The sequence below is a fragment of the Rana temporaria genome, chromosome 12, assembly GCF_905171775.1.
Source record: "Rana temporaria chromosome 12, aRanTem1.1, whole genome shotgun sequence".
NCBI lineage: Eukaryota > Metazoa > Chordata > Amphibia > Anura > Ranidae > Rana > Rana temporaria.
This window is the reverse complement of record NC_053500.1, coordinates 92,191,775-92,213,786: the sequence shown is the minus strand read 5'-3', so window position 1 is coordinate 92,213,786 and position 22,012 is coordinate 92,191,775. Positions and strand designations below refer to the sequence as shown.

Here is a 22,012-nt window from a genome sequence, read left to right as displayed (position 1 = left end):
GGGTAGAAGATCTGAAGAAGAAGCGGGGAGGTAGGGGGGGTAATAGAGGGGGAGATTGACATCAGGATATAGTCAGGACATATATGCAGCGAATATATTATTACAAAGCAATGGGTAAAAGGGGCATCGAACAATATCATCCAATTCAACTCACAATAGGCAATTTTAGGCTTAAATCATATTCATTGATACAGTGTTTGGTATTCAGCAGAGTAGGTAAACAAAAACCATGGTTGCCATATAGTATTGAAGTTAGTGCTATTCTCAGTCTTCATGGCTAAGATTTCCTCCATCTTATAGATAAAGGCAACTCTGTCTAACCAATCCCCAACCCCTGGAGTCTGAGTTGATTTCCAGTATAAAAGGATAAGAGTTTTGGCAGCATTTAGTAAGTGTCTGGTGAGCGTTTTCTTGTATTTACTAATCGGGAGGCGATTGATGTGGAGCAGGCAAGCAGCAGCATCTAGAGTTATTGTCGTTTCCGTGATGTGCCTGATCCACTCAATCACTCCCTTCCAAAAAGCAGAAATGGGGGGGCACTCCCACCAGATGTGTAAAAAGGTCCCTACATCTCTTCCACAGCGCCAGCATGTGTCTGAAGCAGCATTGAACCATTTCTTGGCTCTTTGCGGTGTAATATACCACTGCGTGAGTACCTTGTATGAGATCTCCTGGTACCTAGTGCTCAGAGAGCATTTATGTGACATAATGCAAGCTTTCTCCCACTGTATATCCTCTATTTGGATACTCAGGTCCCTTTCCCACCTCAATTTATGTTTACTGTTGTCTGTGTTCGATGGCTGTACCAGCCAAGAATAAACCAAAGAGGTAGCGTGTGGCACCCGGGATCTCTTGTAGCATATGCTTTCCAAGTCTGTCAGAGGGCGACAGTATGAGAAGAGTGGGATTTAGTATTCATCAGGAATTTTCTCATTTGGAGATAGAACCAAAAGCCAGGGAATGATTCACCAAATTCTGCCTGTATCACATCATATGCTTTAACTTTGGTCCCAACAAAACAGTTAAAGGCCAGAAGGTCAGGGATCTTCTTACCCTGAAGGCCTGGGTAGAAGTCAGGGTTGTCGAAAATTGGTGTGAGGGGGCCAGATATTGAGGCTAAGTTATGTTTAGTTGCAATTTTATGCCAGATCTTGAGGGTGCTTTATCATTTTAGTTTGTTTCGAGTGTAAAGTCCACGGGGAGAACAAAGTATGGTGGGGGGCTAGCTGCTGTTCCATCTTAACCCAGTCTTTGTCTTTGTTATGGCAGTGCCAGTCTATTAGTCTGGTGATATGTGATGCTTGGTGGTATTTTTTATAGTCTGGGAGACCTATTCCACCCTTACTCTTGGGTAGGGTGAGAAGCTTAAAATTGATTCTGTGGTTTTCTTTGTCGTACATCACGGGACACAGAGCGGCATATTCATTGCTATGTGGGTTATATGGAGTACCTTCAGGTGATGGACACTGGCAATCTCAAACAGGAAGTCCCCTCCCTATATAACCCCCTCCCATAGGAGGAGTACCTCAGTTTTTTCGCCAGTGTCTTAGGTGTTGGTCACGGAATAGCTTGCCTCCATATCCTTGGGATCAAGGCGGGCTAACCGGATCTGTCCAGAGTGCCTCAGTGCCGAAGTGGACAGTACCCGGGCCCCAAATCCGTGGGGTTTTGCCTATAATGCCCTCTCTGGAGGGCTGGACCCTGGGCCCAGGGCTCACAGCTTTTTCTAAAGCCAAGAGTTCCCTGTTTGCCAGAGGTGCTATATAGGTCCAGGACAGCGGTTCCTTCCAGGACCCCAGTACCTGAAGGTCTACTACACTTCCCACGGAGATGGGAGAAGATTGGACTATGTTTGATTACAAACGTCCTGCGGCATGGTAGGTAAGTGGGGAGCCTGCGGAACTTGGTTCGACTGCGGGCTTCCCAAGGGGGACCAAAAGGGGGGGCAGCCTAAGTATGCTCTGCATGGGCACCATGGTCACTATGTCTGTTAGTGGACAGGATGATCTATTTTGTTCCTCCCCATTTCTGGCCCCCTGTCCAAGTAATCTTTTTCTGGCTACCTGCTGTTCTGCTGGGCATACAGGGTCTGGGGAGACCTTTGGGCTAAAGCAACTGAGTCCTTAGAGTCTCTATTGCAGCCTACCTGTCCGGGGGTTCAAATTTGCCGCCCTGCAGCGCGTCCTTTCTCCCAGCTCTGTGGGCGTCTGGCGTCTCCATGTGTCTCTCTCCCCTCCCTGTCGCGCGTGCGGGCACGCAAGAAATAGGTGAATTTCGCGCCGTCGGGAGGAGGGGGAGGGCGGGAGCACGCAGGAAGAGGCGTGCCTCGCCTCTGTTAAGAATGACAGGGTGCGCGCATAGATCAGTTTGAGGCTGATCTGGAGGAGAGAGGACACAGAGCGGCACTCCCGCGACCCCCGGTGGCAAGAAAGGGGTAGTACATCATAGGCTTGGCCTATTTTTTCTTATTAAGCCAAAAATTCCCCTTTGTCAGCAGGTTAAAAGGCTGGAAAAGATATTGGTGGGGCCGTAAAAAAAAAAAAAAAAAGTAGAATATAAATACTTTCTAAATTAAAGGAACATAATAGCATATTGAAAAAAAAAAAAAAAATGTTTCCTTTATATTTGATTTCGGCCTCACCAGGGTTTTTGGACACTAGTAATCCTGTTGTTCCCTAAACCTTTCAAAATTATTTCCTAGCTGCGTACAGTTAGTTTTTGCAGGCTAAGAACCTCGGTTTTGTACCATGGCACCCAAAGGCTCAGGATCAAGGGGGTCTAAAAATGCCAAAAAGCAAAAGGGTTCCCCCTCGGATTCTGAGGATACGAGTCAGGCTATGCCTGTACTCTCCCCACCTGTTAACCCAGTTGTGGCCGCCTTGGTTGAGCCAATAGGGGGGTCTGGTGCGGCGGCTGGCCCAGATCCACCCAACCCTGTGTTCGTCACAGAGGAGAAGCTAGCTACCGCATTAGAAGGGCTAGAGAACAGATTGGCAGCTATGTTCACTAAATCTTTACCAGGCAAGAAGCGGACTAGGTCCCCTTCGCCAAAATGTGTATCCTCGGATGCTGAAGTGATTTCGCTGGAGGAATCAGAATTTCAGGAGGACCTATTGGACGAGAACCCAGAGGGTTCAGAAATTGAGGAATCTACTATTGAGGAACCATTCTCAGCCTCCCAAGCGGAGAGCCTGTGGGTCCAGTCTTTGACGGACATGGTACACTCAGCATTTAACCTGCCTTTACCGGAGCTCCGGAGTCCGGCAGTTTCCTCTTTGGGCTCCTTAAAGGCGCCCTTGAATAACGCAGTTTTTCCAGTCCATCCGCTCTTAGACAATATGCAAAAAACGGAAATGTGGCGCAAGATCCTGCGGAGCAACCAATGAATAAAATGAGGTATATGCAATTCTAATGCTAGAGTCCAATAATAAAAGTGTCCAATGAAAGTCCTGGATTAATACAATGTGGTACAAGTGGCTGTGGGAGACACTTAGCGGCAGCACCTTAAAGCAGAAGCATTGCTCTGAAACGTCAGCTGTTTCATCAGATGGATCTGATGAAACAGCTGACGCTGTGAAACGCGTTATCCTATTGGCCAGCACGGACCTGCACGTCACTTCCGGCGCGACGACGGCACGCTGCGCTCCACGCTGAAGCACACGCCGCATCCTCTGTGGCTTTCCGGTGTTCCTGTCTCCTGACACCGATTCCAATCCATCTGCTACAGCTTACATTCCGGATGACCGCCAGCCAAGACCACTGCAGGACTCCAGGCACATATCTACTTGCTGATCGCCCACATCTCCCAATTTTGGTCTCTTTGCCTACCATCTACTTCAAATTTGTGAGTAGGCATTTTGTATATGTACATTTATTTTATTTTACTCCAGCTATTAAATTTGGGCTTACTGCACTCAGATTGGCGCACTCTGTTTTTTCTTTTCATCCGCTCTTAGAGGAGCTAATTTTCCAAGATTGGGTACGACCAGACAGAATTTTTTTGCCGCCTAAAAATTTTTCTGTTATCTACCCGTTGGAGGAGAAGTTTGCCAAAAAATGGGCACTCCCGGCTGTGGATGCTGCCATCTCTTGTGTAAATAAATCACTAACTTGCCCGGTAGAAAACATTCAGATGTTTAAGGACCCGGTTGATAAACGGTTGGAAACTCTTTTAAAAGCTTCCTTTTCCACGGCAGGGGCAGTGGTACAGCCAGCGGTGGCTGCTATAGGAGTCTGTCAGGCTTTAAAGGATCAGACTAAACAGATGCTTAAGGACATCCCTGCCCAACAGGCAGAAGAGCTGTCCGATATACCCAGAGCTCTTTGCTTTGCGGTGGATGCTATAAAAGATTCCATTCAGCAGGCGTCTCGCTTATCACTATTTTTAGTGCATATGAGAAGACTCTTATGGTTAAAGAACTGGGCGGCCGAGCCCCCATGCAAAAAACTTTTGGCAGGTTTCCCTTTCCATGGAGGTCGACTCTTCGGAGAAGATCTGGATAAATACATTCAGACTATCTCAAGTGGCAAAAGTACCCTTTTGCCAGTCAAGAAGAGATTTCGGGGTCCTACATTTAAGAGGCAACTCTCCCCTGTGCCAGGGCCCTCTAATTCCAGGCAGTATCGACGGCCTCCTGCGCGATCAAATTTTAAATCGCAGGGACAGGCCTCGGGAGGCAAAAAGCCTTGGTATCGCAAGCCAGCAAAGCCTGCCCCTAAGTCTGCCTTATGAAGGGACGCCCCCACCCACGAGGATAGGGGGAAGGCTTTGTTTCTTTTCAAAGATCTGGGAAGCCAACATCCCCGACAGATGGGTCCGATCTTCTGTGGCCACAGGCTACAGATTAGAGTTTCTAAAGTTTCCTCCTCCTCATTATCAGGAATAAAGAATTCCAAACGATCCAGCAAAGAGGTCCCCCTTTTTGGCGGCATTGGATCGTCTGATTTATCAAGGTGTGATAGTAGAAGTACCAGTCCAAGAACAAGGGCTAGGTTTCTACTCCAATCTATTTGTCGTGCCAAAGCCCAACGGCGAGGTCAGGCCAATTTTGGACCTAAAGAATTTAAACATTTATCTAAAGGTTCAGTCATTCCGGATGGAGTCTGTTCGGTCAGCAGCCGCCGCGCTCCAGAAGGGCGATTTTCTGGCCTCCATAGACATAAAGGATGCTTACCTTCATATACCGATCTTTCAGCCACATCAGAGATTTTTACGTTTCTCAGTGGCTCAGCGTCACTTCCAATTTGTGGCGCTTCCTTTCGGGCTGGCTACGGCCCCCCGGGTGTTCACGAAGGTTCTAGCTCCAATATTAGCCAGTCTAAGAATCCAAGGCGTCACGGTCCTAGCATATTTGGACGACCTCTTGATCATAGACCACTCATCTCCTTGTTTGGAGCGAGCGGTTGCCCTCACGGTTCAGATCCTCGAGAGGTTCGGCTGGGTCATAAACCGAGAAAAATCAGTATTCCAACCCACAAAACAGTTGGAATATCTCGGCATGAGGTTAGACACAGCTCAGCAAAAGGTATTTCTACCCCTGGTAAAGGTCAGGGCTATCAAAGAATTGATTCAGCTGGTTCTGAGTAAAAGAGAACCAACTATTCGCCTATGTATGCGTTTACTAGGCAAGCTAGTGGCCACGTTCGAGGCGGTACCTTACGCTCAGAGCCGCACTCGCATCCTACAGGCAGCCATTCTGGCAGCTTGGAGCAAGAAAGCGCAGGCCTTGGAGTTTCCGTTGCCACTATCAGCAAGAGTCCGGCAAAGTCTGTGTTGGTGGTTAAACCCTCAGAACCTGCTAAAGGGAAAATCTTTCAGTCCCATAGCCTGGAAGATAGTGACCACAGATGCCAGCCTAAAGGGCTGGGGAGCGGTCTTGGAGGGTTGCACTCGCCAAGGTACTTGGGCACATGCGGAGAGGCAGTTGCCCATCAACATCTTGGAGCTCAGAGCTGCTCGGCTGGCCCTCGAGGCTTGGACATTACAAATTACAGGGGTTCCCGGTGAGGATTCAATCGGACAATGCCACGGCTGTAGCATATATAAATCACCAAGGGGGAACCAAAAGTCAATCAGCTCAGAGAGAGGTGAGCTTGATTTTCCTGTGGGCAGAGGCTCATGTGCCCTGCATATCGGCAATTTTCATTCCCGGGGTGGACAACGTACAAGCGGACTTCTTGAGTCGTCAGTCTCTGTCGCCAGGGGAGTGGTCTCTGCACCCTAAAATTTTTCAGTTAATCTGCCAGAGGTGGGGAATACCGGACGTGGACGTCATGGCATCAAGATTCAACAAAAAACTAAACAGGTTCATGTCCCGTACTCGGGACCCTATGGCCTGCGGAACCGATGCGTTGGTTTGTCCTTGGCATCAGTTCAAACTGCTATATGCCTTTCCCCCCGCTACAGTTGCTACCCCGCCTGTTACGCAGGATCAGGGTGGAGCACAAACCAGTCATCCTGGTAGCTCCAGCATGGCCCAGGAGGGCATGGTACTCACTAATCCTGAGGATGGCAGTGGGAGAACCTTGGACGCTTCCTCTACGGCCAGACCTACTCTCACAAGGCCCGATCCTACACCCTGCATTGCGGCGTCTAAATTTGACGGCCTGGCGGCTGAATCCCTGATTCTCAGTAGTAGAGGCCGTTCTAGGCAGATAATCTCTACCCTGATCAGGATTAGAAGGCCGGTCTCCAGGGTGATTTGTTACAGGGTCCGGGAAGCCTATGTAGACTGGTATGTGTCGAAGAAATAGCTTGCCGCAAGTATACCATTGACCAAGTGTTAAGTTTTCTCCAGCTAGGAGTGGTGGACTCCCACTCGCTGGTTGAGACCTTCTTACAGAGGGTCTTGCGCATTAATCCTCCGGGTATGTCACCACTTTGCCGTGGGACTTGGATCTAGTTCGGTCAACTCTGCAGGAACAACCTTTTGAGTCGTTGGCTGAAATTCCTGTGATTTGGCTATCAAGGAAGCTGGGATTTCTGGTTGCCATAGTTTTAGCCAAAAGAGAGCTGAAATAGCAGCCTTATCTTATAAGGAGCTATATCTTATTTTTTCTCACAAGGACGAGGTGGTCCTCCATCCTCATCCTCCCTTTCTACCAAAGGTTATATCCAGTTCTTTCCTAAACCAGGATTTGGTACTATCATCCTTCTTCCGAAACCTACTTCCAAAGGAAGGGTTGCTGCATACCTTGGGTATTGTCAGGGCCATAAAGGCCTATCTTAGAGCTACAGAGAAGTTTCGGGAAACAGATGTGTTGTTCATTTTTGCCAGATGGGCCAAGAAGGGGCAGGCAGCTGCAAAATCCATCCTCTCGAGAGGGAGGAAACTATTAATTACTCAGGCCTACAGCTTGAAAAGACTGCCTCTTCCGTTGCCAGTAAAGGCTCTTTCTACCAGGGCCATGGGCGCCTCCTTGGACAGCACACCATCAGTTCCCTATGGCTCAAGTATGCAAGGCGGCAACCTGGTCTTTAGTCCACACGTGTTCTAAATCAGACCGGTTGGACGTAAGAAGGAATACTGATACAGCCTTTTTTGGCAGGAACTGCTGCAGGCTGCATTTTTTAAGACCCTCAGAATCGGGGGCACTCTTGAGTTAAAAAATTTAAATTTTATTCTCGACTAAGTTGGATTTATTATTATTATTTGAGTTTATCTCGGAATTAAATCCTTGGGAAAATGTCTCCCTCCCCTCATTAAAGCATTGCTTTGGGACATCCCACATAGTAATGAATATGCCGCTCTGTGTCCCGTGATGTACGATAAAGAAAAAGGGATTTTTAAATACAGCTTACCTGTAAAATCCTTTTCTTGGAGTACATCACGGGACACAGAGCTCCCACCCCTCTTATGGGGACCATTTTGGGAGGCATACTGCTTGCTACAAAACTGAGGTACTCCTCCTATGGGAGGGGGTTATATAGGGAGGGGACTTCCTGTTTGAGATTGCCAGTGTCCATCACCTGAAGGTACTCCATATAACCCACATAGTAATGAATATGCCGCTCTGTGTCCCGTGATGTACTCCAAGAAAAGGATTTTACAGGTAAGCTGTATTTAAAAATCCCTTTTTTGTCAGCCCATAAGAAGCGTCTCTGAATATTAAGTAGTTTGGTGAAGAATGAGTCTGGTACGTGGACAGGGAGGGCGTTAAAAATATACAGGAGTCTTGGGAGGACCGTCGTCTTTAGGATCGAGGCTCTGCCGAACCATGAGAACAATTTTGAGGTCCACTTGTGGAGGTCGATGGAGATTGAATGTAGTAGCGGGGTGTAGTTAGCCTGAAACAGTGAGTCCACGCTATTGGTCAGGTGCACCCCTAAGTATTTGAGAGAGGAGGGGGCCCATTGGAAGGGGTGGTTAGACTTCAGGTGATCAAGCTGGTCTGGTGTTAAAGTTATGTTTAGGGCTTCCGATTTGGACTTGTTTATTTTAAAATTTGAAATATATCCAAAGGTTTCAAATAATTTTTGCAGGCTAGGGATGGAAAAGAAGGGTTTAGTGAGGAAGAGAAGTAAATCGTCTGCGTATGCAGCTACTTTATATTCTGTCTCACCTACCGTCTTTAGACAGGTTGATGGCTCTGATCAGGGGTTCTAAGGATATGATAAAGATTAGTGGGGATAAGGGGCAGCCCTGACGGGTCCCGTTTCGTATGTTAATTGGGTCAGATAATATGTTGTTCACTTTGACTCTAGCTTGTGGGTGTTGATATAGGGCCGATAACCAGGACAACATGCCACCTCCCAACCCTATGTGTGTGCAGGTGGAGAACAGTCCCAGGAGATCCTATTTAAAGCCTTTTCGGCATCAGTGGAAAGTAGCATCCCGTTGGTTTTAGAGTCCCAAGCGAAGTGGATCAGGTTAAGCGCTTTTGTGATATTATCACGTGCTTCCCTGCCGGGCATTAAGCCCACCTGTTCGGGGCCAATGACTTTGCTGAGAAGGGGTTTTAATCTGTTGGCCAGGATTTTGGCCAGGAGTTTCAGGTCAACGTTTAATAGCGAAATGGGTCTAAAATTGGCGCAATCAGTGTGGTCTTTGTCAGGTTTGGGGACTACTGCTATGTGGGCCATAAGGAAGGAGTTGGAGTTATGTTTATTTTTCGCTAAATAATTAAACGAGGATAGAAGTGGCTTGCAGAGAATATTTATGTAGGTCTTGTAGTATTGGGATGTGAAGCCGTCTGGGCCTGGACTTTTCCCGGTTTTAGGGGAGGGGAGGTTATAGAGTTTATCATAAAATTTGGAGAAGACTTCAGCTATTTTTTCTGGGTCATGTTTCAATGTTCCCTCTCTATCTTTGATAGCGTGTACGTGGTTTGTTGATTGTGCTTCTCTGAGGGCCTTAGCAAGAAGTTTCCCACTCTTATCCCCCTGTTCATAGAAAATATTTTTCTTGAAGAAAAGGGATTTCTTAATTTTGATGTCTAGTATTTGTTTTAAGGAGGATCTACATTTCGTCAACTCCTCTTCAACCATAATCGAAAGTGATTGTTTATGCTGTGTTTCTAAGTCAGCAATTTGGCGGGATAGTTTAGTGATTTCGTTCTCTCTTTCTTTCTTTTTCCTGGAGCCCCATTTTATCAATTCACCTCTCACTATGCTCTTATGTGCTTCCCAATTGGTCAGAGGGTTTGTGTCATCATCTAGATTGTTCTCGAAGTATGTTGTGATTGCTTGGTGTATGTCGTCCTTTATCATTTGGTCGGTGAGCAGTGCTGCGTTAAGTCTCCAATTAAAGGTATTTTTTGGGGTGAATCAAGTAGTAGGGATATGGCAGTAGATGCATGGTCCGAAAGGGAGATAATGCCTATGTCAGCTCTTGAAAAATTACCCAGGTCTCTCTGAGTAACGAAAATCAGGTCAATTCGTGAGTATCTTTTGTGAGGGGGGGGGAAATAGGTGAAATCCCTCTCTGAGGGATGTGTTGACCTCCATGAATCCACTAACGTGAGGGACTGGAGCATGATTTTAATACGTTTCAAAATTCTGTATGAGACATGCGTATAGCCAGTTGAGGTGTCTTTCAGTGGTGAGAGGGGAACATTAAAATCTCCACCTAAGACAATACAACCCTCTGCGAACCACTTAAGTTCATCAATAATTTTACGGCAGAATGTAATGTGTGCCGTATTCGGGAAATAGACATTGGCCAGGGTAACAGGTGAGCCTCCCCATGTGCCCTTCAGGATAATATATCGGCCTTTTGGATCTGTGATTTGGTGTTGAAGAACGAAGGGGGAGTCTTTGTTAAGTAATATGGACACTCTCTTGGTTTTGGCAAGGGGGTTGGTGGCGTGATAAGCTTTAGTAATGAAGTTATCTGTGATTTTGGGGATGTTTTGTCCTTTTTAAAATGTGTTTCCTGTAGGAAAACTATAGAGGGGTGGGCTTTCTTAAGTTCTCTTAGCAGTTTCGTCCTTTTTTCGGGAATATTTAGACCGTTGACATTGTGAGAGATGATGGTGGGCGACCTTCCTAGGGAGGTGTAACGGCTACCCACTGGTGTGAGGGTCTCAGCCGCTGGAGACGTCCTTTTCCCTGGCAAGCTGCGATATGCAGGTACCGCCGGTATATCCCATCGAACGCCCTTCCAAGAAACGAGACGGACTACGTTTGCAGAGTCAAGCAGGACTGACTTTTAATGCCACATTTTTCTTCCTTATATCTGGTTACAAACTGTACAGAAACAAATGACACTCCCCCCCCCCCAGGGGGCCTTCAATACATACACTTTGAAAGAATGACCTTCCCTTGAGCCAATCAGCCGCTAGCCGTTTCGGCTCCTCAACTTAGCTTGATCAGACAATAGAATTCAATTAACCTTTAAAACAATTATCACTCACACATAATCCCCATCAGCATACACCTCACAGGGGGCTGTTACCTCCACAAAAGAGTTCATTAGCTATGCGAAGGGAACATTAGCATTCAGCAATGAAAGAGACTTGTCCAATTAACCCTTTGAGCTCAGAATACAATGTGGTACATCCAATTGTGACAAGCCATGCAGTTCCTTGTAGTCCTCCCTGCAGGAAGACTATAACTGTCCCGGCAGCATGCATATGTCCGTTACACTACTCCCCTTTTGTGGAACACTCCGGCAGACCCGGATTGATCCCTTTCGGATCAACTTGGGGATGTCCGGTCTGCTGTTAGGGTAAAAGTTCCGTTTGCCTGAACAGTCCGTCGGCCTTCCCATTGGCTTACCAGGTCGGTAGCTGATGGTGACGGTGAAGAATAGAATTCAATTCTGGAACAGTCACTTGCTTTGCTCTCTCAATGGCTCTCAAAACCTGTTGCTGATGCTCTTGGGACAGATACGGCACCACCTGGATGCAAATCCCATTTAATCTTTTAACAATTTCTGCCTGTTTGTGCATTTCAATGTTCAAGCCACGGGACATCTCATAATACATGACATAGTGTCGTTGCATCTCTGATTTCTCACTGGCCAACTTGTCACATTCCCATTTTAGACTGTGATATTGTGCCGGATCTACAGTACATGTCGGAAGGTAGTCTTACCCGGTTCTCAGCAGCAAGCGGGTTGATTCCAGCAACGCGGGTGGTCACGGGACAAGCAGCAGCAGGTGTAGGTAAATAAGCCGACGTCAGAGGGCCAATGCCGTTGCCCAGCACCACCTCGGCAGGTAGGTTGTCCATGATACCAACTGTGGTCTTTCCTGACCCGGCTCCCCAGTCTAAGTGCACCCGGGTGGTGGACGGCAACTGTGCGAGTGGACACGTTCTCTGGCTTTACCAGATGTTTTTGAATCAGAGTGATAGTAGTCCCGGAATCTCTTAGGCCTTGTGCTACTTGTCCATTCACTCGTACCTCCTGACGGTGATGCTGACGGTTATCCGGAGAGGCAGCTTGTATTGGGTCTGCCTCATACCAAATTCCCAGACATTCCTCAGGGCCCCCCTCGGTCTCCAGGCAGTGGGCCGCAGAGGGACGTGATGGAGTGACCTCTGTGTTGGGTGTTGTGCGTCTCCAATTGTTATTGGTAGCTCTCAAAGGGCAATAACGAGCAATATGTCCCGTGTCGCTGCAGTGATGGCACGTCACCCTAGGCGAATCCCGGGGGTAGTTGCTAGGCCCCTGAGGACGTGGTGGGACTGGAGCCCGAAACTCTGGGCGTGGGGTGACGGTTGGAGTACGCGGTTCTACCTTATAAGCCAGCCGTGTAGTACCCTGGCTTACTTTCCTTGTTTCCGCGTACTCATCTGCTAGCCGAGCCGCCTCGTTTAAGTTAGCGGGACGGCGATCTCGTACCCAGTCTTGTATGTCTGCGGCCAGGTCTTGGAAGAAATGTTCCATTAGGAACAGCTGCAATACTTCCTCCCCGGTGTTGGCCTTGCACCCTTGGACCCAAAGGGATGCCACCCTTTGTAACTGGTTGGCCCATTCCATGTGGGAGTCCACAGACATCTTCTTGGACTCCCGGAAGCGCCGGCGGTAGGCTTCTGGCGTTACGGCATATCGGGTTAGCAGCGCCTTTTTAACTTGCTGATATTGTAAAATATCCTCTGGCACCAGAGCCCGAAAGGCTTCATTGGCTTTGCCCGACAATTTACCCGACAAAATAGTGACCCATTGGTCTGGTGGTACCTGGTGTAGTGAGCACTGCCTCTCAAAGTCCGCCAAATATCCATCGATTTCCTCCTCACTTTCTACAAAAGCTTTAAATGCAGTGAACGGTATTTTCTTTCCTGTAGCAGCAGGTGGGGGGGTAGGAACTGCAGGTGTAATGGGCTGTCTCGCTCTTACCAGTTCCAGTTCTTGTCCCCTCTTCGTTTGTATCTCTTCCCTTGCTTCCCGAAACAGCTGGTTGATTAGTTTCACGGACGTTTCTGGATACAAAGATAATCTCCGCTGTACAATCCCAGTAATTACATCTTCTTCGCTGACCGGTGCAAGGGGCTCCGTTCCTTCCATGGATCCATCCATTTCGTCCAGCTCCAGCAGTTCAGCTATCAGCTCCCTCTGTGGTCTGTTGCTGGCGCTCCTACCACGACTCTCTAATAAATCTTTCAGTGTGGATCTTTTCAGCCTGGCGTACTGCGACTCCATTCAGCACTTGCTCTTTGGATAAAAGGACCATCCCACTGCTGCCACCAATGTAACGGCTACCCACTGGTGTGAGGGTCTCAGCCGCTGGAGACGTCCTTTTTCCTGGCAAGCTGCGATATGCAGGTACCGCCGGTATATCCCATCGAACGCCCTTCCAAGAAACGAGACGGACTACGTTTGCAGAGTCAAGCAGGACTGACTTTTAATGCCACATTTTTCTTCCTTATATCTGGTTACAAACTGTACAGAAACAAATGACACTCCCCCCCCCCCCCCCGGGGGCCTTCAATACACACACTTTGAAAGAATGACCTTCCCTTGAGCCAATCAGCCGCTAGCCGTTTCGGCTCCTCAACTTAGCTTGATCAGACAATAGAATTCAATTAACCTTTAAAACAATTATCACTCACACATAATCCCCATCAGCATACACCTCACAGGGGGCTGTTACCTCCACAAAAGAGTTCATTAGCTATGCGAAGGGAACATTGGCATTCAGCAATGAAAGAGACTTGTCCAATTAACCCTTTGAGCTCAGAATACAATGTGGTACATCCAATTGTGACAAGCCATGCAGTTCCTTGTAGTCCTCCCTGCAGGAAGACTATAACTGTCCCGGCAGCATGCATATGTCCGTTACAGGAGGAGTAGGCCATTTTATGAGGTAGAGTTCCTCTGGGCTAGTCCAAGGGGGGAGAAGGAATCAGAGGAGTGTGTGTGTGTGAGGGAAAGGGAGGGGGGGTAGAAGCAAGAAAGGGGGAAGTAGGGAGATACAAGGGTGGGGTGAGTAAATGGGTTAGGAGTGAGTGTTTCTCAAGTACACACCCAAAGGGTGGAGAGTTAATTAGTGTCTTATTTAATAAGAGCCTAGATATACTCTTGGAGGTGGGTGGGAGACGCCAGCGCGGACCACAGCGGGACAAGGTCCGACACCAACGTGTAGGTGACGAGCGGGGATCGTGATCGTTAATGGGAGATCACAATCTAGGATTGTTCGTGGGGAGTTGAGGGCCGCGGGACCCAAGAAAAAATATGCATATAAATGGGTTATAACAAACTGAGGCCAGAGCAAGGGGAGAATAGACAAAAAAAAACAAAAAAATTTGTATTATTATAAATGGGAGACAATAAACAGTATGCATTGAGTTAAGTGACAATCAGTGTCCATATTAAGTGTAAAAAGAAAAAAAAAAGGGTCAGGAGTATAGTATGACTGAGTTCTATCAATCTGACTGTAATGTAATTAAGGAGAACCCCACAGGGTGTTCTAGCCAAAAAATAAAATATACAAAACAAAACAGGAACTATCAGAAATTCGCCTAGTACCCTTGCAAACTGTAAAGGCTGGGTGAACAAACATAAACAAGTTAAACCTAGGCAGAATGGCAAAATGTTCAAAGAAGCGCCTGTAGGAATGGAGTGTGCATATGGCCATTTTTCCAGCAGTGTCCAGATCTGAAGGGTAGTAGTGTAAAATGCGGTATCCTAACTAAGTAACATGTTACTCACATTTGACCCGATCAGAGGGACGGCGTAGGGCCGGGTGCTACAGTAAGCAAGCACTGAGTTGTATCTAACTTGAGTTCAAGGGTTGCGGCTGCCCTGCGCCCCACGGACCATTCCTTAGCTGAATATACTTCCAAGAAGCCGGGTGTGGGCCCGGGAGATAATGTCATAGTCAAAGCCATATACCCATGGGGAGAAAAACGATTACAAAGAATGTTCACAGATAGCGTCATGCAGCTTGGATACCTGGAGATAAGTTCCTGCGACAGGCGGAAGTTCAATGAGCATCACAAAAAGGAAAAGGGAAAACAGAGAGACCAAACCTGGCCGAGGGCACCATCTAGTGGACAAGTGGTGAATTCCATCTTCTTTCACATGTAAAGTTGAAGGGGCTCGGTGCCATAGAGAACAAAAAGAAGAAAAAAAAAATTAGAAACAAAAAAACTGAGGGTCAGGAAAAAAAAAATTAAGTAGAGTCAAGAGGGAACTCTGGAAATTTAGGAGCTGGGCAGCTCCCTGTCTAAGCAAAACGTTTGAACAAGCGATATGCTGGGCAAGATCAGGGTAGCATTGGTACAGTGTTTTACATTCGTTGGGCCTCCTTCACTCTTTTTGAGCTCTTTGAGGTTGCTGGGGAGTCGTTGTACCTTCTGCTTGGGGTGTTGCGTTGATTCCTCTGCTGGAATGGAGAGAATACTGACGGTGGACCCGGTGAGTGTTGTGGGTTATTGATGAGGGGTGGTAAAAGAAACTCTGCATACCAGTCTGGGAGTTCAATAGGTGCAATTTGCAAGGCCTCACAGAATTTCAATAGCTCTTCTGGCACCCTAAGCAGATGTTGTTTGCCCATGAAGGCAGCTTGCAATGCGAATGGGAACTTCCACCTGTAATTTATTCCCTTCTCTTTAAGGACAGAGAGGAGGGGTTTTAGGGCTCTCCTGTTTTTTAGGGTAATCGGGGATAGATCCTGGAACAGCTGGATCGTAGCGCTATCATGTAGTATCTGGTCTGCATTTCTAGCTTTGTGCAGGATATCCTCTTTCAGGCCAAAATTGGGTAGACAGCAGATAATATCTCTGGGGGGGTTGTTATCTGGGGCCCTGGGTCTGAGAGCTCTGTGCGCACGGTTATATTCAATAGGGGATTGCTCCGGCCTATCTAACAGGCTGTTAAAGATGGCGGACAGGGCCGGTCTCACTTGTTCGGGGGTCACTGATTCTGGGACCCCCCTCACCCTAATGTTGTGCCTGCGCCCCCTATTGTCGAGGTCCTCGATCTGCCTGTTCATGTCGATCAGGTGTTGGGAGTGATTAGCCGAGATATCATCAAGCCTGAGCAGGGCCCTGTCCCTTCTCTTCCCTGCACATTCTGTAACTGCCATCTGCTCTGAGAGCCTAAGCAGTTCGGTCTTGATGTCTGTGATGGCTACTGAGAAAGAGTTTTTAATATCTGCAGCTATGTCAGTCATTGCTGCGTATGTCAGGGGGATGTCAGTGTGGTCGGTACCTTTAGAGGACTCCTCAGACGCCGGGAGGGAGATCTCATCATCCTCCATATCCTCCATGTTCAGCCTGTGAGGCGGCACCATCTTAGATGCCTTGCTGCTACCGCTGTAGCTAAACTAATATTTGTTGGGGTAATCTTCCGTTTAGGAGTGCCCAGGGAACGACTGTGAGGTCCTCTCTTGAGATGGGAGGACATAATCGTCCGTGAATTGGCCGTTTTCAGCTCTTAGGTCCCACGGATCACCGGAGCTCCTTCACACCGCTGCCATCCGCTCCGCGCGCCAAGCCACGCCTCCCCTGAGTTTTACCTCTCTGTACATGTGTGTGGGAATTTTTATCCTGGTTATGCCTGCTACTGTATATAGTTCTCCCCAAGTGGGAATAAGAGTAGCAGGACAGCTTTCACCTACTTTTCCCTTAGGTAGGGATACTTGGCAGGGGTGCCTGTTGTCCCCTCTCTTATTTGCTATAGCTATTGAGCCTCTAGCGGCTATGATCCGCTCTAATACAGTTATTTGTGGCTTCAATATGGGAATATACAAGATAAGATTATGCTAAATGCTGATAATACTATGCTTATTTTGGGAGACACCAGTGTATTCTTACGGGAAGCCATGTCAGTTTTTATTAATTTGGGAAATACTTTGGCCTTCTCATAAATTGGACAAAATCTGCCATAATGCTTTTTAGATGCAGACCTGAGTGGCTCCAACACAGCCCTTTAATATCTCCCAGTATCCTCAAACTTTAAAGGGTTTGTAAAGGAAAATAGTTTTTTTTTTTATCTTAATAGCTTCCTTTACCTTTAATGCAGTGCTGTTTTCATGTCCTCATTGTTCGTTTTTGCTCTCAAGTTGCTGTATATCTTCTCTGATCTCCACACTTCCTGGTTGTATGTTTCCTGATAACCACAGTACTGGGAGCTTTCTCTCTGTGGTCACTAATCAAGGAGGTGTGATTACTGTGTGTCTAAAACCCCACAGCACCAATCAGTTTTGTTTTTCAAACCATCACTGCCCTGTATTGGCTCTGTACAGCAGAGAAGTAGGAAACATGCAAAAACAAAACTAGAAACTACAGGTACATTATATGATTGATTTGTATCTATTTTTAATCGTTTTTAAAAGGAATCAGTTAACTATTATGTCTCTATACCCTGTAAACAGTTATTTCTGCAAAAAAAAAAAAAAAATAATTTACAACTCCTTTAACCACTTCCCGACCGCCGCATGTAAATGTACGTCCACAGTATGGCGCGTACAGGCACATGGGCGTACATGTACGTCCTTGCCTTTCCGCGGGAGGGTTCGCGGCGGCGGTCGGGTTCCCTCGGGGAGCGATCCGGGATGACGGCGCGGTTATTCGTTTATAGCCGCTCCGTCGCGATCGCTCCCTGAGGCTGAAGCACGGGGAGAGCCGTATGTAAACACGGCTTCCCCGTGCTTCACTGTGGCGGCGTATCGATCGAGTGATCCTTTTTATAAAGGAGACTCGATCAATGACGTAAGTCCTACAGCCACACCCCCCTACAGTTGTAAACACACACTAGGTGCACCCTAACTCCTACAGCGCCCCCTGTGGTTAACTCCCAAACTGCAACTGTCATTTTCACAATAAAGAATGCAATTTAAATGCATTTTTTGCTGTGAAAATGACAATGGTCCCAAAAATGTGTCAAAATTGTCCGAAGTGTCCGCCATAATGTCGCAGTCACGAAAAAAATCGCTGATCGCCGCCATTAGTAGTAAAAAAAATTAAAAAAATTAAAATGCAATAAAACTATCCCCTATTTTGTAAACGCTATGAATTTTGCGAAAACCAACCGATAAATGTTTATTGCGATTTTTTTTTTTACCAAAAATAGGTAGAAGAATACGTATCGGCCTAAACTGAGGAAAAAAAAATTTATACATGTTTTTGGGGCATATTTATTATAGCAAAAAGTAAAAAATATTGCATTTTTTTCAAAATTGTCGCTCTATTTTTGTTTATAGCGCAAAAATAAAAACCGCAGAGGTGATCAAATACCACCAAAAGAAAGCTCTATTTGTGGGGAAAAAAGGACGCCAATTTTGTTTGGGAGCCACGTCGCACGACCGCGCAATTGTCTGTTAAAGCGACGCAGTCCCGAACTGTAAAAACCCCTTGGGTCTTTAGGCAGCATTTTGGTCTGGGGCTTAAGTGGTTAAGTACCTGGGTATATATATCACGCCACAGCCTCTGGACTATACATATATTGTTTTTTAATTTGTCACCTCTGCTTACCTGTATGTGGCATACATTTAAAATATGGACTAGACTTCGGCTCTCTGTGGTAGGGAGGACTTACTTTTTAAAAATTATCTTCATGCCACAGTTCCTCTACACAGTTCACCCATGGTTATTCCTCTCAAGATGTTTCGAGTTATTAACTCCATCTTCCGCTTACTCATATGGCATATTAAACGTGAACAACTTCAAAGACCAAAAGAGAGTGGGGGCCTAGCATTGTCTATAAGCTATATTATTTAGAAGCCCAGTTGGAACACATTTCTAGAGCCATGTCCCAGGCCAATGAAGGTTTTCGTGCCACCAATCATATACTGCATCATGTGACAGGGGTGAGAGATGACGCTATGGGATTGGAAGGTTTAATATATAGCAAGTCCAGTAAACTTTTTCCCACATGCAGAAGGTCTGGAAGCAAGACAAATGCAGGAGGTGGTAGGTTTTATCAAGTATAGTCCAATATGGGGTAACGCATATGACAAGTTCAAATCGTTACAATATGGAGTCAAGTGACAACATTATGGTAACACAGTTGTCCCACAGCTTTGAAAATGGCAAATTGTGCTCTTTCCCCACTTTGCAATCAAAATTTCAGCTTCCACAAAATTTACTTACATTTTATTTACAGTTACAGCAGGCTGATACTTGGGTGCAATCTTTTGACACCTTTCTTAAATGATATGGCCAAGGTAGAAATCTACAAAGGACTTGATAGCTCAATGCTACTATATGCTCTTGATTATTTTCTTGAAGGAATTCTCTTTGCAAACGGAGGCTAGATGGGAGCATGAGGTGGGGATATTTGAAGGGTAACAATGGGAGAAAGCACTACAGGCTGTACATATGTGTTCTCTCAATGTTACACAAAGACCATCACTGTTGTACATCCTTCTTGGTGCCCTCCTTACGCCAGTAAGGCTTTTTAAAATGGGCGTGAGAGGGGATTCCATATGTGCCAGGGTGCACAGGGGTTTTAATTAATCTATTATGGTGATGCCCCAAGTTACATCTCTGCTGGGGAAAAGTGATATATACCCTTAATATGGTATTCCAAGTCACTATTAGACGGGATCCCAAACCTTGCCTTTTGGGTATCTTGGACGACTTACTGGTGGAAGATGTTACTAAGCAGGCAATAGCTCAAGCTCTATTTCAGGCTAGAAAACAAATTCTGTGGCATTGGGAAAAGGAGTGGGTTACTGCTGGGGGGGGGGGGGTACACTATGCCTAGAAAAGTACATATTCCAACACAGAGGGTGCCCACATAAATATCTAGCGGTTTGGTCATCTTGGCTTGACGCCCCAGGCTTAACTCTGGTTGATCTAATTCTAGGAAGACTATTGTCAATGTGGTGCTATGTATGTATGTATGCTAACTTTTTCAATACAAAACTTATTTGAGTTACAAAGATTCAGTGTTAGAGGAGCCTGCAGACAATTTTTCTTCCCCTTACTTTTACACCTGAAGTGAAAGCTTCATGCAACTGCTTCCATTTGTAAATTGTACTTCTTGATTCTCCTGTGTCTCAGTAGGCCACTTTGAGTAAAAATAGACCTGTTAGGTTTTTAAAAAAAACATGCTCTGTTTATGAATAAAGAATGGGAAAGCTATATTTAGATCACTACAGAAAAGCTTTATTCTATCCATTGGAAAAAGTCCTCTAATTTTTTATTTTATTTTTCTTAGTTGATCCTGCAGTCTCAGTCCCTGTGCACCAGTTAAATATTTTCCGTCATTCAAAGATTCTGCAGATATAAAGTTTAAGATGCTTCTGAAGGCTCTTTGCTGTGGCAGGCCCAGCCCTGCAATCAGTTGTTGCTGCAATTTTAGTATGCCCCAGATCACACCAGTTGTTTTAACCCATGCCCTGTGCAGAAGTGTGTTTATCTGTACAATTATGCCAGGAGTTTCGTGCATCTCTGTGTCGGTAGTCCCATAACTATCGACTTGGATGCAGTCACTGTTTGGACACAGCCAATGGGACATGCATGTCCCGGTAGACAATGTGACTGCCAGCACAGAGTTTTATGCAACACTGCCTGTATGGCTCAGCCCTGCACGGGGCACAAATTTAAATTCCCTGTGTGAACAAGGCTTATGTCAAACAGCAGTTAACTGGACTAAGACAGCGTACAATCAAGAGTCCTGTGTTATTAGACCATGCTTTAGAGGAGAAGTTACAGCAATTATCATCTTCTCTGCCGTTTTGTGAGAATGTCCTAAACATGTCACGTGACAAGTTCCCATAATGTCCCTAACCTCCATTCACATGCACAGAATCTTGTAGTGTCTCCGCATTGAAATCATGTTTTTTAAATCCTTTCAAGCAACGTTTGTTTTGTTATCAAATCGACTGAATTTTCATATAAATGTTCATATAAATATTTGTACTAACATACTTCCTTAAAATATCTACTGAATTAAATGGGGTGAGCTGTGTAGGGATGATCAAGGCCGGATACAAAGTACCTTAAGGGGTCACTAAAGGAAAACATTGTTTTAGCTAAAAAGCTTCCTTTACCTTACTGCAGTCCTGTTTTCATGTCCTCATTGTTCGTTTTTGCTATGATGTTGCTGTAATCCTTCTGAACAGTCTGTTTCCTGATGAAAAAAGTCATGGGAGCTTTCTCTCTGTGGCACTAATCAAGGAGGTGTGATTATTGTGCGTCTTAAACCCCTCAGAACCAATCACTTTCGTTTTACAAACCATCACTGCCCTCTATTGGCTCTGTGTCTCTGTACTTCACAGAATCATGGAACTAGATGCATAAACGAAACTGAAACTACAGGTACAATATATGATTGATTTTAATCTATTTTTAATAATGTTTTAAAGGAATCAGTTAACTATTATGTCTCTATACCCCGTAAACAGTCATTTCAGCAAAAAAAAATGTTTTTCTTTACAACTTCTTTAATGTGTTAGAGAGTGGCTTTATTTTTTTGCATTGCTTGTATATTAGAGGCCTCTCAGATTGGCATCAACATAACATACCGGTAATCTTTTTGCTTTTTCATAGTTTGCTCTTTTTTGTATTTTTCACCTAATCAGTCTACTTTAAATGTTAAGTCTTTTATCCATGATGCTTTGTGAATGTCTTGCAGCTGGGGTTATGTGCATCCGAAGTTGCTTAGCGTTCCTGAGTTATGTCATCATGCAGCTGAAATCTGGGTCAGTCTAACAATTTTCAGAAGGAACCTCCTGCTTTTTAAGGCTGAAAATCCAGGAAAGGTAAGAAGTATGTTTTTAGCGTTTTCATGAACATGCTGGAGCACAGTACTTGATTGACTAGATTAAAGGGGTTTGTAAAGTTATGTTCCTGTTCATAGGAGAGGACTAGGCAGAACATGTTGGATATTTAAATACATGTTACTTTAACTGAGTTGAACAGCCCCGCCCAGGGGGCGGTCCCTCCGGATGTAACCCTCCGCCATGCAGCCTCAGTTTTTTTACTGCCTAGCAGAGAAGGACGTGGCTTCCTTTTGGACCCAGTGCACTGAAGACATTTTTTTATTTTATTTTTAAGAATCTTCTATCAACTACCGGCTGGGTAACAGGCTGGATATATAGACCCTTGTAGTCTCCCCAGTCCAGCCAGTGAGCATGAGCAGACCTTGGCTAAGCGATGGATCGGCTATGAACCTAC

At 45.9% G+C, this 22,012-nt stretch overlaps 1 protein-coding gene across 3 annotated transcripts in view; it reads left to right on the top strand.

The window, feature by feature from the left end:
- RETREG3 (reticulophagy regulator family member 3) overlaps positions 1–22,012 on the top strand; it is a 493,168-nt gene that overhangs the window by 233,216 nt on the left and 237,940 nt on the right. For all 3 annotated transcript variants that reach the window (XM_040331843.1, XM_040331841.1, XM_040331842.1), the window contains one exon: positions 21,471–21,597. In XM_040331843.1, coding sequence (XP_040187777.1) covers positions 21,471–21,597 — 127 coding nt within the window. The remainder of the gene's footprint in view (positions 1–21,470; positions 21,598–22,012) is intronic.